Source organism: Macrotis lagotis, chromosome X (assembly GCF_037893015.1).
Source record: "Macrotis lagotis isolate mMagLag1 chromosome X, bilby.v1.9.chrom.fasta, whole genome shotgun sequence".
NCBI lineage: Eukaryota > Metazoa > Chordata > Mammalia > Peramelemorphia > Peramelidae > Macrotis > Macrotis lagotis.
Genome location: NC_133666.1, coordinates 668746607 through 668758614, shown reverse-complemented (window position 1 = coordinate 668758614; position 12008 = coordinate 668746607). Strand labels below are relative to the sequence as shown.

The following is a 12008-nucleotide window of genomic DNA, read 5'->3' as shown; positions in this document are numbered from 1 at the left end:
AAGCCCGGAAAAGAACTCTCTTCTCTGGTCAGCTAAATCTGGGCTCTGCTGACACAGGCTGTGGGCAAGGGACTGGGAGTGGGGAGGGAAGGCAGAGCACCATCAGTCAAATCGAAGTCCTTTCTACCCTCCCCCACCCTCCAAAAACCCAAACCCGACAATTTCTGCTAACAATCTTTTACATTGATTTTTGCAACCCGAAGATCATTTTTTTCTAAGACCATTTATTTATAAAGGAGTTTGAAAATGTTTCCTCCTTTGCAGCTCTGATCCAGCCTGCAGCAAAAGGGAAAGATGGCATGGGCGAGGGCTAAAAATGACAAGGAACCAGAGTTCAATCTGATTTTTATATATGGGAGAATTTTTACACGAGGTCATGATGGTCCCAAGAGGCTGGTCCAGCCTTCATCCGGGGGTTGAGGGCTGACCTTTGTCTCAGCCCCAAAGCTCCAGGGAGCCAAGGCAATCCAACTGGGGTCAGAGGACTGGGACTGGCATCCTAATTGCTACCCCCTGGGTAACCTGGGGAAAATCCCCAACCCTCTCCAACTCTTAGTGACCCCCCCATACCTGGAAAGCTCTCCCTCCTCATCTCTGCCCCCTGGCTTCCCTTCAAGACCCCCCAAAATCCCACCTAAGTTCCAAGGCAAGAAAGAAGCCTTTCCTGAACCCCCTTAATGTGAGGGCCTCTCCTCTGATCACCTCTATAATCATCCTGGCTTGAACTTGTCTGAGCAGTAATTTGCACCTTGTCTCCTCCATGGTCTTTCCTGGCTCTAAAACAGATGCTGCCATCCCCATTTATGGCTCCTCAACCGTCCCATTCTTTTCAGACCTCACTCCCAACAACTTGCTTCCTCTGAGACCTTGGGGGGGGGGGGGTCTCTCGAGAGGACGAGGGATTTGGATCAGATGACCTCAAAGTCATCCATCCTGTGGTTCAGAATCATCTTTGGCAACTTTTCACTCCGTCTCTTGAGCTGGGCCTCCCCCCCCCCATCTGAGAGTGAATGAATTACTACCAAAAGCAAACTCCTTTTCATATGAACCCTGGTGAGATCTCATTCCGAGGGCCCCCTGGCTCTCATGGTTAGAGGTCATCATCAAACACATCTCAAGGTCCCTGAGTTTTTACAGCATATCTTAAAGAACAAACAGAGACTTCTGAGTGGGCAGCCAGGAGAGCCCTCCCAGGGAGATGCCGTCCTTCTCCAGTCCATATGTAGAATGGAGGTGCTGGTCAAACTTTGAGTAATCATTCAGCCCAAAGGAGCCCTGATCTGCCTCTCCTGCACCTGAACTTTGAGGGGAGCTCAGCCACTCTGGCCAATGAAAGTCCAGGCCTTCCAGGCAGCCCCCTTGGATGGCTGGAGACTTGGTGGTCCCTGCCACGGGAGGAGCACAGACACATCTGAGTGAGACCCAGACCAGGGCTCCAGGGTCCGGCGAGGCTCCAGTGGCCTGCCAGGGAACGCAAGGCCAGGTAGCCTTCTGTGAGCCGCTGTAGGCTGCTGAGCTGGGCCCCTTGGCTGGCTCCCCCAGGTCTAGCTCTGAGGTCAGTGTCAGGTCCGTTGTGTGGAATAGAGCACGTGACTCGGGGCAACGGTTATCAAGTCAACGTGGGTGGCAGCGGTAGCATCGAGTCAGTCGATCAGTGCTCAGCGGAAGGGGACTGCTTTCCCTCAGTCACCGGGGGCTCCTCGGAAGGCAGAATGGTCTCAAATTGAAAAGACACAAAGGGGCTCTTCTTGAGCTTCTTCAGGGGGCCGTCTGCAAAGCCCGGGTCCTCCACACTGAAGGCCAGGGCTGGGAGGCCCCTGCCTCTCCTCTTCAAGTTTCTCCTCTCCCCCTTACCTGAGGCAGCCGAGTTACCAATCACCTGGGGAGGAGAAAGACTAGTTGAGAAGGGCTGGCTGGGGCAGGGAAAGAACAAGGGCTTCCCCCCAAGAACCCCAGAAAAGGTTGTTTCATTCTTCCAGGAACAACAAGCAATGCTTAGTTGGGGATAAAAGACATCATCAGCTTGTTCCTCAAAGCAAAATGTGTCTGTCTTTCATTCTAAAGACAATGGGGGGGAGAGGGGGTGCCCCCCCAGTCCCAGCCAGCTACATGGACCGAACCTGCCCTCAGGGAGCCAACAAATGAGAGATGGGGAAGGGAAGGGGAAGGGAGGGAGGCTGGGAGAGAAGGCTCAAAGCTAAACCAAGCAGAGGGACCTATTTCAAGGAGTGCCAATAGGACTTACAAGCTTCCTCACAGCCCCTGGCTGCTCTGGGACAGCAGCAGGGAAAGGGGGTCGGCCCTCGGTTTTCAAGGAGCCAGGTCCCTCCTCCTTTGGGTCCTTCCCAGAATCGGCCTGGAAGGCACAAGTCAATCCAGTAAGCATCTCTGGTGCTGAGACTTCTAGCCTGTCAGGGCCAGGGTTGGGGGTAGACACACACACACACACACACACACACACACACACACACACACACACGATAGACAGACACAGACATCCATAGACACAGCCACACACACAAACACACACAGACATAATCAATAAACACAGACACACCCATATACAGACAGATAAACATACAGTCACACCCATACAGACTCACACAGCCATAAACACAGATACACACACATCCATACACACACATATGTATACACACACATACCCATACACACACATACCCATACACACACATACACACACACACACACACACAAAGTCTCAGAGGCAATACAGAATATCTAACTTGGAGTCAGAAATATCAGGGTTCAAGCCCCATCTCTGACACTTCTGTGCTAGATGACCCTAGACAAGTCCCTTAACCAACCTCATTTATCAGCTGACAGGGTTGGAAAGGACAGCATCTGAGGAAGCTTCCTGCTCTCAATCAACAGTCCCCCAACCCCTCTGACCCCTCTGCATCTTCACTTCCATAGGAGATGGCCTCTGAAGTGCTTGCAAACCTTAAGGAGGACAAGACACTCGCTAGTGATGTGGTTGTTACTCAAGAACTTGTGGTCCTGTGGGAATGAAGGCTGCAAAATGGGGTCCCCGTACCCTAGGGCTGGTTGTCTCCCCCCCAGCATCAGGCCAGACTCCTTCTCAGGTACCTCAGAGGACAAGCAGACGTGGCGATTAAACATGAGGAAGAATGGTGTGTGTTTGGTGACGGAGCTGACAGTTGTGCGGAAACTGAACACCATAGGGTCCAGATGCTCGTCCCAGTCGGCCTGCTTCTCCTTCACCACACTCTGGAGTGCTGCCTTCAGCAGCTTGGCAGTCGCCTCATCCAGCCCCGTGGGATCGGGGGCGGCAGAAGGCGTCAGGGTCTGGGAGATGCTCCAGCGCTCGCCCAGGTGCCGGCTTACCTGTACAGGCCCATGACAAAGGGAAGGTTCCCTGGGCCGGCCACACTCACCAGAGCCTCTCCAGGGCATAGCTCAATGATGCCCCAGTGAAGTTTAGGTTGCTTCTGACAGATGAGAAGCTGTTTCTGCTGTGGCATCTGACAATCCCTGCTAGGAGAGTGAGACGGCCACAAGCCTGGCACATAAGCCGTGATGCCTGCTTCACAGCAAGGCCCAGAGGGACTCGCTTGGGTCACACTGAGAGCAGAGGAGCAAGACTGGGATTCTAAGCCTGCTCTTCTGGCTCCAGTACATCACATTGACCTTCTCTGGAGGCCAGTGGCACATCCAAGCCTGGTAAAATGAGGCCTCCACCTCTTGTCTCCCCCATCCAGCCAGACCCCTTCTCAGGTACACTTTCTACCCCCAGTCATATGCCAATGCTGATCCTTCCCTGTTGATGATGGGGCAGGATGGGATTAAGGAGACTGAAGATGATGAGGGCACACCAAGTGTAGCTTTGCCTGTAAAACTGACCCAAGGAGGTGTTCTAATCTAGCACCTGACATTGAGCAATTTCCCAAGGCCTCTGGATGGAGACAGCAGAGGCCGACTAACACCTGGGGAAAGTGGGTCAGGATGGACTGCAGGAGGTGGACATGGATACTCAGCTCATCCTGGGCACTCTCTCACTTACCTCTTCACAGAAAGCCCAGTTCTGACTGGAGTAGATATTTTTGGAGGCACCAAATCTGTACCAATGAGAAGAGAAAAATCCAATGGGAGGGAGGGAGGATGAGTGACTTCCTAAAGGCATCCACTCAGGAGCTTTTGAAGGAGCAGATGTACTCCCCCCCGCCCCCCAAGGGAGTATGCTGATACCTGTAGAACAGGCCAGCCAGGGCCTTGGCCACCGAGAGGGCATCCTTCTTCCGAAGTGGGATGGCTTCAATCCACTTGGTGAAGTAATCTGTCACTATCAGGATGTGCGAGTTAGCTCGGGCTGTCTCTGGGAACGGTCCTGCAGAGTGAGGTTCAGTTCAACAAGCATTTAATAGGGGCCTACTCCACACTAGGACCTCAAGACACCAAGATCAGCATGAAAATGAAAGGGGAACCGAGGCTGGAAAAAGGACCAGGATGGTGTGTGGAGCATTCTAGGCATGGGGAAGAGGAAATACTGGGGATGGCAGTTGTCAAATTTCTGAATGAGGCCTACAAATCAATTAAAATATAATTGAGAAAATATTTAACAAAATTAATAAAAATACAATATAATGTTAATTTGTGGTTTTCTTTTTTGAATATTTTATTTTTCCCAATTCCATGTAAAAATAATTTTTAACATTCATTTTTAAAAATTTGAGTTCCAAATTCTCTCCCTCGTCCTCTCCCATTCCCTCCTCCCCCAAGACAGTAAGCAATTTGATATGAGATATATGTGGGCAATGATGCAAACATCTTTTGTGAGAGAAAACGGAGACCAAAAAAAGTCAAAAAAAATTAAAGAAAAGTGAAAAACAGTAGGCTTTGATCTGCATTCAGACTCCTTTAATTCTTTCCTTGAGGTAGATGGCATTTCATCAGGAGTCTTTGGAATTGTCTTGAATAGCTGTATCGTTGAGAACGCCTAAGTCATTCACGGTCGACCACCATTACAGTGCCATAAAGGGGGGCTCTGGTTCTACTCACTTCACTTTGCATCAGTTCACAGAAGTCTCCCAGGCTTTTTCTGAAGCCATCCTGCCCATCATTTCTTACACACAACAGTGTTTCCACACAGTCATAGATCATAACCCCCCAAGTGATGGCCCCCCATATATAATCTATTTTCTAAGTCAATCTGGGGCCCCTGGAGACCTGCTCTCTTTGAGTTTGTCATCCCTGGTGAATTGGAAGAGCAGCACCATGAAATGATTCTGGAAGTCAGGAGGCAGCCCTCTCCATGTCAGACAGACAGAGCCTTAGGAAGCCATCCCAGACTGCTGAGACCCAGGTGAGGGGCCAGACTGTGCTCTGGGAATATTGCTCTGGCAGCTGTGTGGAGGATGGACAGAGGATACCAGGGGGCGGGGGGAGAGGACAGAGGAGAAGACAGAGTGAAGGGAGAACCAATAAGACCTGGTCACACAGGTGGGTGAGTGAGGAGGAAGCCCAGGGAGAGCTGCAAGGCTGGACCTCCTCCCTGGCCAGATATACAAGCAGCAGAAGCAGAGCCTAGGCCAGGCCCCAGACATTCAGGGATGAGCCCTGTGTTGGGCCGGGCTGGATGGACCCTTAGTGTACCCCAAGGCCTCCCTCTGGACAAGGCCAGCCCAGGGGCAGGAGCTCCCGAGGCTGCCCCTGTACTCACCGTGGAGCTCCAGGCCGAGGATTTCCCAGGGGGCCTCCGCCTTCACCGGCCTGACCTTCCTGACCATGTTCTTGGTGTGCTCTGCATTCTGGCATGTCGGGCACATCTTGATCTGAGAAAACAAAAACCCTCGTAGAGTATCACACATGTCTTGTCCTGTGTTCATGTACCGTCTCCCCAAGACTGTGAGCCACAGGGAGTCTGGGGGGGGTCATGTCGTGCTCTTCTACTTATCTGCTCAACACGTTGTGTTTAACTGAACCCTCTGCTGAGATGCCAGCAGGGACCTTCGGCTAATGCCTTCCTTTTACAGAGTAGGAAACTGAGGCCCGGGACAGTGAGGGATGGGGGTGGAAGGCAGTCTGATGCTGGGAGGTCCCAAATCCAGCTTCTGACCTTCCTGGCTGGGACCTGGGTAAAATGCATGCCCTCCCTGAGGTTCAGCATCCTCTCCTATAAGAGAGAGATGAAGAGATCAGGAGCACGACCTCAAAGAGGTTCTGAGCCTAGGCAGGAGCTCCTTGGGCACCGAAGATCCTGGGTCTGGAGCTGGTCCAGAGATGGCATAGGAACATAGCTCTGGGCCAGCCCCCTTATTTTACATGGTAGGAAACTGAGGCTGGGGGGGGGGTCCTCCAAGGTCGTAAAGGTTTCAGAGCCCTTGTTTATAAGAGTGAATGAATGAATGAGAAAGCACTTGCTGATCCCCCTGGGCCAAGGACAAGCTGGGAACACAGATGCAAATAGTTAGGCAGGTTCTGTCCTCAAGAAGACAACACCAGGTGGGGGTGGAGGAGCAGGAGAGAGACCTGTGCATTCCCAGGCTACAGACGCAGCAGGGAGGATGCTGATGTTCCTCAGACTCTGCTGCTCCCAAGTGACTAGCCCCAGGCTTGGGGCTGCCTGGAGGGCTCTGCGCTGGGAGGTGCAGGGCTGGGGAGCACATGCTGGGACAGAGATAGTGAGCACTCAGTCACTGGACAGGGAGACACTCTGGCTGCTCATGGAGCCCCGAGCAGATTAAGACTGTGGAAGGAGGGAGGCTGGGTCCCAGGATATGAAGCTTGCATGGCCTCAGATCCTTCCCTGAAGGCTCCCTCCCCTGTCCTGTGCTACAAAAACATGAGTGAGAGAAAAATGTAGGCAGAGTGGGAGGAGAGGGAGGGAGACAGAGAGAAGGGGGAAGATTATATGTACATATATATATATATAATATATATATATATGTATATATATATATAAATATGGAGAGAGAGGGAGAGTAAAAGAGAGAGAGAGAGAGAGAGAGAGAGAGAGAGAGAGAGAGAGAGGTATTCAACTACCAGTCATTATGCACTGGCTGGGGCAGAGGAGAAAGCCCTAATCCCAGAATCAGGAAGACCTGGGTTCAAAGCCTCAGTGGCTGCCTTAGTTCCTTATCTGCAAAAATGGGGCTAATAAGAGCCTTCGGCTCCCAGTACTGTTATGAGGACCAAAAGGAGAATTTTTAAACCACTTAACACAGCTTGATACACAGTATGTATGTATCAAATGAGTTGGTGGGGTTTGGGGGTGTTCCTTGCAGGGTATAATGCTGGGTACGTAAAAATAAACAAATCTGGATCAATAGAAAAAAATCGCCCTGTGACTGGGAGTCGGAGGTCAGGATGCAGCCCTGGCTTTGTCTTACTAGCTGTGTGACCTTACACAGGTCCTTACCCTCACTAGGCCTCTTGTAACATGAGGGGGGTTAGACTGATCCTGCAGCTGAGGCTGAGACAGCCCCTCTCCTTAACGAGCAGTTCCATTTAATGAAGGGGAGAAAGCAGACCCGGCTTGGGGGGGGGGTGGGCTTGAAAAACGCTGGGGCTTCTGAAAACTGGCAAAGGGAAGGGAGTGGCTTTAGGGGACCATAGTCGACCTGTGCAAACACAAGAAGACACAAGAGTGAAGTCTAGTGTTGGGAACAGCCAATAGCTACAGAGTGTACAAAGGGGAGTAAAAATAATGCCATGGTTAGAAGGCTTGGGGACCGCTCCACTGATTTGGTGTGAAGGTCGATTAGACAGGGGGCTGAGTGGGGCCAGGGAGCCCCCAGTAGGGGTGATTCTGATGGGAATGACTCTGGATCTGGTGCACCATCTTCTTTGACCCAGGTGGGGGCCTGCCTCCGTCGAGTGACTTTCTAAGAACACCTGCCGCCATCTCTCAGGGTCCATCACTACAGCAAGTAGCAGAGGTCTGAAGGAGCTAAGAGCAGAGAGGTAACTTGAGGAGGAAGGATACCATCTGATAACTGATTGGCTCTGGGGCTCAAGGAAAGGAAAGGGTGTCAAGGTGGCCCCCCAGATTCTGCCCCTTGGGGACTGGGGATAGACAAGATCTGGTGGGGGAGAGAGAAGGATGAGGAACGGCGCTGGAGAGTGGTCTCAACGGAGATATCCAGGCTGAGATATCTGGGCAGAACTGGGAGATGAAGGACTCGAACTCAGAAGAGAGGGGAGAGTTAGGGGACTGTTTGTGCAGAGGTGATATTGGGGCCTGGCAAAACAAGGGGACTGCTGAGTCGAGGAAGTGTGGGCTTGCATGGAGCCTTGGGGACACCCACATTCTATGGGGGCAGCAAACGGGTGGTGCTATGACAAGGATGAAGGAGCTGACAGGCGGAGGAGAGATGGAGAGAGCTGTATTCTGGATCCCTAAGCTTAGTGGCTGGGGGCCTCCTTCCAGAAATACCTCATCTCTTCTCTCTATGCTTAGATGTGCCCCCGCACTCTCTCCCATCAGAATGCCCTCTCTTGGGAAGAGGGATTGTTCCATTTGTGTGTCCCCAACAGCTCATGCAAGAGCTTGGGGTACAGGAAAGCAAAGGTCTGGCTGGTGTGGAGAGCCTATCCCCTCCAACTCTTGCCTCTACGCCTCTCGTCATGATCCTCCTGTGCCGCGCCATCTCTCCTAAGCCGATCCTGTCCTCCCCACCCCCCCGGGCTCCCTTCACCAGCTCTGACCCCGGAGCCCTCCCCTTGGCCCTTACCCAGTCCACCACGTCCTTGACGATCCCCAGCCAGTAGTATCGACCCTGGATCCCATGCACCGTCTTCTTCTGGCCCAGGTGGGGGCCGGCCTCCGTCAGGTGACTTTCTAAGAACACCTGCCGCCGCCTCTCAGGGTCCACCACCACCTCCCTCTTCTCCTCTCTCTTCAGACCCACGTAATACAGGCGGCCCCCTTGGGAAAAGGTGGAGTTGGGCAGGTGGGAGCTGACCCGCCTCCCAGGGGGCATGAGAGACAGCCACGGCGGCTGGGGACGGAGCCCCCAAGACAGGTCTCCCCGGAGGCCAGATCTCATCGCGCCCACGGCCGCGCCCGCCCACGGCCACGCCCGCCCACGGCCGCGCCTGCCCACGGCCACGCCCGCCCACGGCCACGCCCGCCGCTCCCTCGCCCGCCCACGGCCACGCCCGCCCACGGCCACGTCCAGCCCTCCCTCCCACGTCTGCTCTCAGGAGCCCGCGCCCCCTTTTCCGAGTGCCCTCTGGAAGGGCCCCCATGCCAGCATCGCCGGCGCCCCTTTGCCAGCGCCCAAGCCCCTGTCGCGGCCTTTCCCGCCCTCGCCCCTTGCTGGGGGCCCCGGGAGCCCCCGCAGCCCTGAGCCCATCGCCTGCGGCCCCCGTGGGTGAGGGGAGGGAGCCCACGCGGGGAAAGGGGGCGGGGGGGTCTGAAGGAGGGGGGGCGCTCTCACCCCACTGGACAGGTGGGGACACTGAGGCAGGCAGCCCGGGGCGGGGGGCAGCCAAGAGCTCCGGCCTCTAGAGCCAGTCCGGGGCTGAGGACCCCGCGCGAGTCGCTGCCTCAGTCTCCCCACTCGCGGCAAGGGGCCCTGAGAGGCGGGAGAGCAGGCTGGAAGGGGGCGAGGCTGGGGGCGGGGCCGGCGCGGGCCGCCAGCGCGCCTGCGCGGGGAGGGGAGGGGCGGGGAGGGGGCGGGCCTGCGCGGGGGAGGGGAGGGGCGGGCCGGCGCGGGGGAGGGGAGGGGCGGGCCGGCGCGGGGGAGGGGCGGGCCTGCGCGGGGAAGGGGAGGGGAGGGGGCGGGCCTGCGCGGGGGAGGGGAGGGGGCGGGCCGGCACGGGGGAGGGGCGGGCCGGGCCAGCGCGGGGGAGGGGCGGGGATGGCCGGCGCGGGGGAGGGGAGGGGGCGGGCCTGCGCGGGGGAGGGGAGGGGGCGGGCCAGCGCGGGGGAGGGGCGGGGAGGGCCGGCGCGGGGGAGGGGAGGGGGCGGGCCGGCGCGGGGGAGGGGCGGGCCTGGCCGGCGTGGACCACCAGCGCGCCTGCGCGGGGCGGGCGGGGGCGCGCTCACCCTCGAGCACGAACTTCTGCGCGTAGCGCTTCAGGTTCTTGCGCCTGATGGAGCCGAACGCGGGCGGGAAGGCGCCCTCGGCCAGCAGGCGCCGGATGTCGGCGAACTTGTTCCCGCCGGGGCCCGGGTCGGGCGCGGTGGCCGCCGCCGGCCCCTCCTCCTCCTCCTCGGGCCCCTGGGGCGGCCCCGCGGCCCCGGCCATGGCTGCGGCAGGCGCCGCCGCGGGGGCAGCCCGGATCCTATTCCCGGGGACACCGGGGCGGGGCCGGAGGGGCGGGGCCGGCGGCCGGCGTAAGGGAGCGTGGGCCAAGAGGCGGCCGCGGGCTCCGGCGAAGGCCCGGCCCCGGGCCGGAGTCTGCTCCGGCGGGCAGGGGCGCGGGCAGGGGCGGCTCGGGGCCGGGGCCGCGCTGCCCCGAGACCCCTCTCCTGTCTCTGATGGGGTCGGGTGACTCGCCCGAGGCCACCCAGCCGGGCCGTTGGGGCGTGTCGAGGCCGGATTCGAACCCGGGGCCTCCGGACGCCGGGGCCGGCGCTGCCTGGCCAAAGGAGAGAACTGCGAGGGTCTCAGAGCTGGCGGAGGCCTGGGGGTTCGGCCCGGCTTGGCCGTGGTCCCTCTGTCCGGCTCGTGCTGACCCCGGGCTGCGGCGGCTGGCCTCTGCCTCCTCCAGCGCACCTGACAGATGAGGAAACTGAGGCAAACGCCCGAGGCCGCGCTGCGGGGCCCGAGGCCAGGTTTAATTCTGGAAGACTCCAGGCTGGGCTCGGGCCGCGCCCCCCGCGCCCCCCAGCCTCGGCAGGAGCGTCTCCTCCCAGGTCCCAGCCGAGGAGGGGAGGGGAGCACTTGAACTCTGATCGGGGGCAAAGCACTTGCCGATGGCCCAGTCTGCGGGGTGCTCAGGGGGGGGCGCATTCAGCCCGGGCGCCCCCTTTCCTGGAGTCTCACCCCAACACACCACCTGGGCAGACGGGGGGGGGGTAGCCAACCCATGGGTGACTGGGGGGTGTGTACCCCAGGTGGGAAGGCCCCCTCCCACCCCCTAGGGAGCGTTAGCTGGCGGAGGCAGGTGCGGTGGGCGCCTGGCGCCCCTCGCAGCCGGGACCCCGGGCTTCGGGTGGTCTGGGCCTGAGCCCGGGGCTTGGGGCCATTCTGCCTCCCTTCAGCCCACTTCATTCAAAAGTCAAGTGGCCGCCTTTGGTCGGGGCGGCTAGAGCTGCGGCCGGACTCAGGAGGCTCCGGGCACCTGAGAATGACCTTGGGCACGCCCCTGGGCCCCACTGCCTCGCGAAAACCTACAAAAGAAAAGCCGAGGTGCCCCCGGGCCCAGTGGCCGCGGCCGTTTCCTCCTCTGCCCCTGTGGGACCGCCACAGCGGGGTTTCTAGGTTTTGGCAAGGCAGTCGGTGAGGCGGCCGGCCCAGGGCCGCCCAGCTAGGCCATTAAGTGTCTGGGGCTGGATCTGAACTCGGGGCCTCCGGGGCCGGGCTCTATCTGCGCCACCCGGCTGCCCCCATTTCACGGGGGAAACTGAGGCAGGCGGCCGGGAAGTGCTGCACAAACAGACCTTTGAACCCGAACTACGGAGATCTCGGATCCGTCTCTAATACCGGCCCCAGGGCGGCCCTGCTGCACCCTCCTCCCCGCGTGCCCGGGCCCCGCCCTCCCCCGGCCCTGGTCTTGGGGACGTGGCCGTGCCGGACGCGCCAGGCCGGGAGCCCGCCGGCTCCTCGGAGGCCCGCGGCCCGGCCCGGGGGTGCGGCGGCCCCGGAGGCCGCTCCGCTTTCCTTGGGGCTGGGTGTTTGCAGCCGCTCCCTGGTCCCGGCTCGGGGCGGCCGGGCGTCGGCGCGCCTGCGCGGAGGGAAACAAGGCGGCGGCGCGCCTGCGCGGGGGGGAACATGGCGGCGGCGCGCCTGCGCGGGGGGGGGAAACAAGGCGGCGGCGCGCCTGTGAGGGGGGACATGGCACGGCGGCGGCGCGCCTGC

General features: G+C 58.7%; 1 protein-coding gene across 4 annotated transcripts; it reads right to left on the bottom strand.

The window, feature by feature from the left end:
* Positions 1 to 333: 333 nt before the first annotated feature.
* LOC141501494 (uncharacterized) lies at positions 334 to 11676 on the bottom strand. Of its 4 annotated transcripts, none has more exons than XM_074205482.1 (8): positions 10031 to 11670; positions 8712 to 8905; positions 5699 to 5810; positions 4228 to 4366; positions 4043 to 4097; positions 3109 to 3366; positions 2246 to 2356; positions 334 to 1879 (listed from the first exon to the last, which is right to left on the bottom strand). In XM_074205482.1, the coding sequence occupies exons 1-8, from the start codon at positions 10938 to 10940 to the stop codon at positions 1652 to 1654; spliced, it is 2007 nt and encodes a 668-aa protein (XP_074061583.1). In that variant the 5' UTR covers positions 10941 to 11670; the 3' UTR covers positions 334 to 1651. The 4 variants fall into 4 exon arrangements, 2 of the variants coding, with proteins under 2 accessions (XP_074061583.1, XP_074061584.1); XR_012472254.1 differs by having other exon boundaries at positions 1789 to 1879; positions 3056 to 3366; positions 10031 to 11676; XR_012472255.1 differs by lacking the exon at positions 334 to 1879 and adding an exon at positions 2826 to 2961 and having other exon boundaries at positions 2272 to 2356; positions 10031 to 11676.
* Between the last annotated feature and the right edge of the window lie 332 nt (positions 11677 to 12008).

What these genes read in the sequence shown, in the direction of transcription:
- LOC141501494 (XM_074205482.1), bottom strand. Translation starts at nt 10,940, where the DNA reads ATGCGCCCCCCCCTGAGCACCCCGCAGACTGGGCCATCGGCAAGTGCT. An exon ending in GCAGAAGTTCGTGCTCGAGG is followed by an intron (nt 8,906 to 10,030) that starts GTGAGCGCGCCC and finishes CCTTTTCCCAAG; the next exon opens with GGGGCCGCCTGTATTACGTG. An exon ending in CCTCGGCCTGGAGCTCCACG is followed by an intron (nt 4,367 to 5,698) that starts GTGAGTACAGGG and finishes CTCACTCTGCAG; the next exon opens with GACCGTTCCCAGAGACAGCC.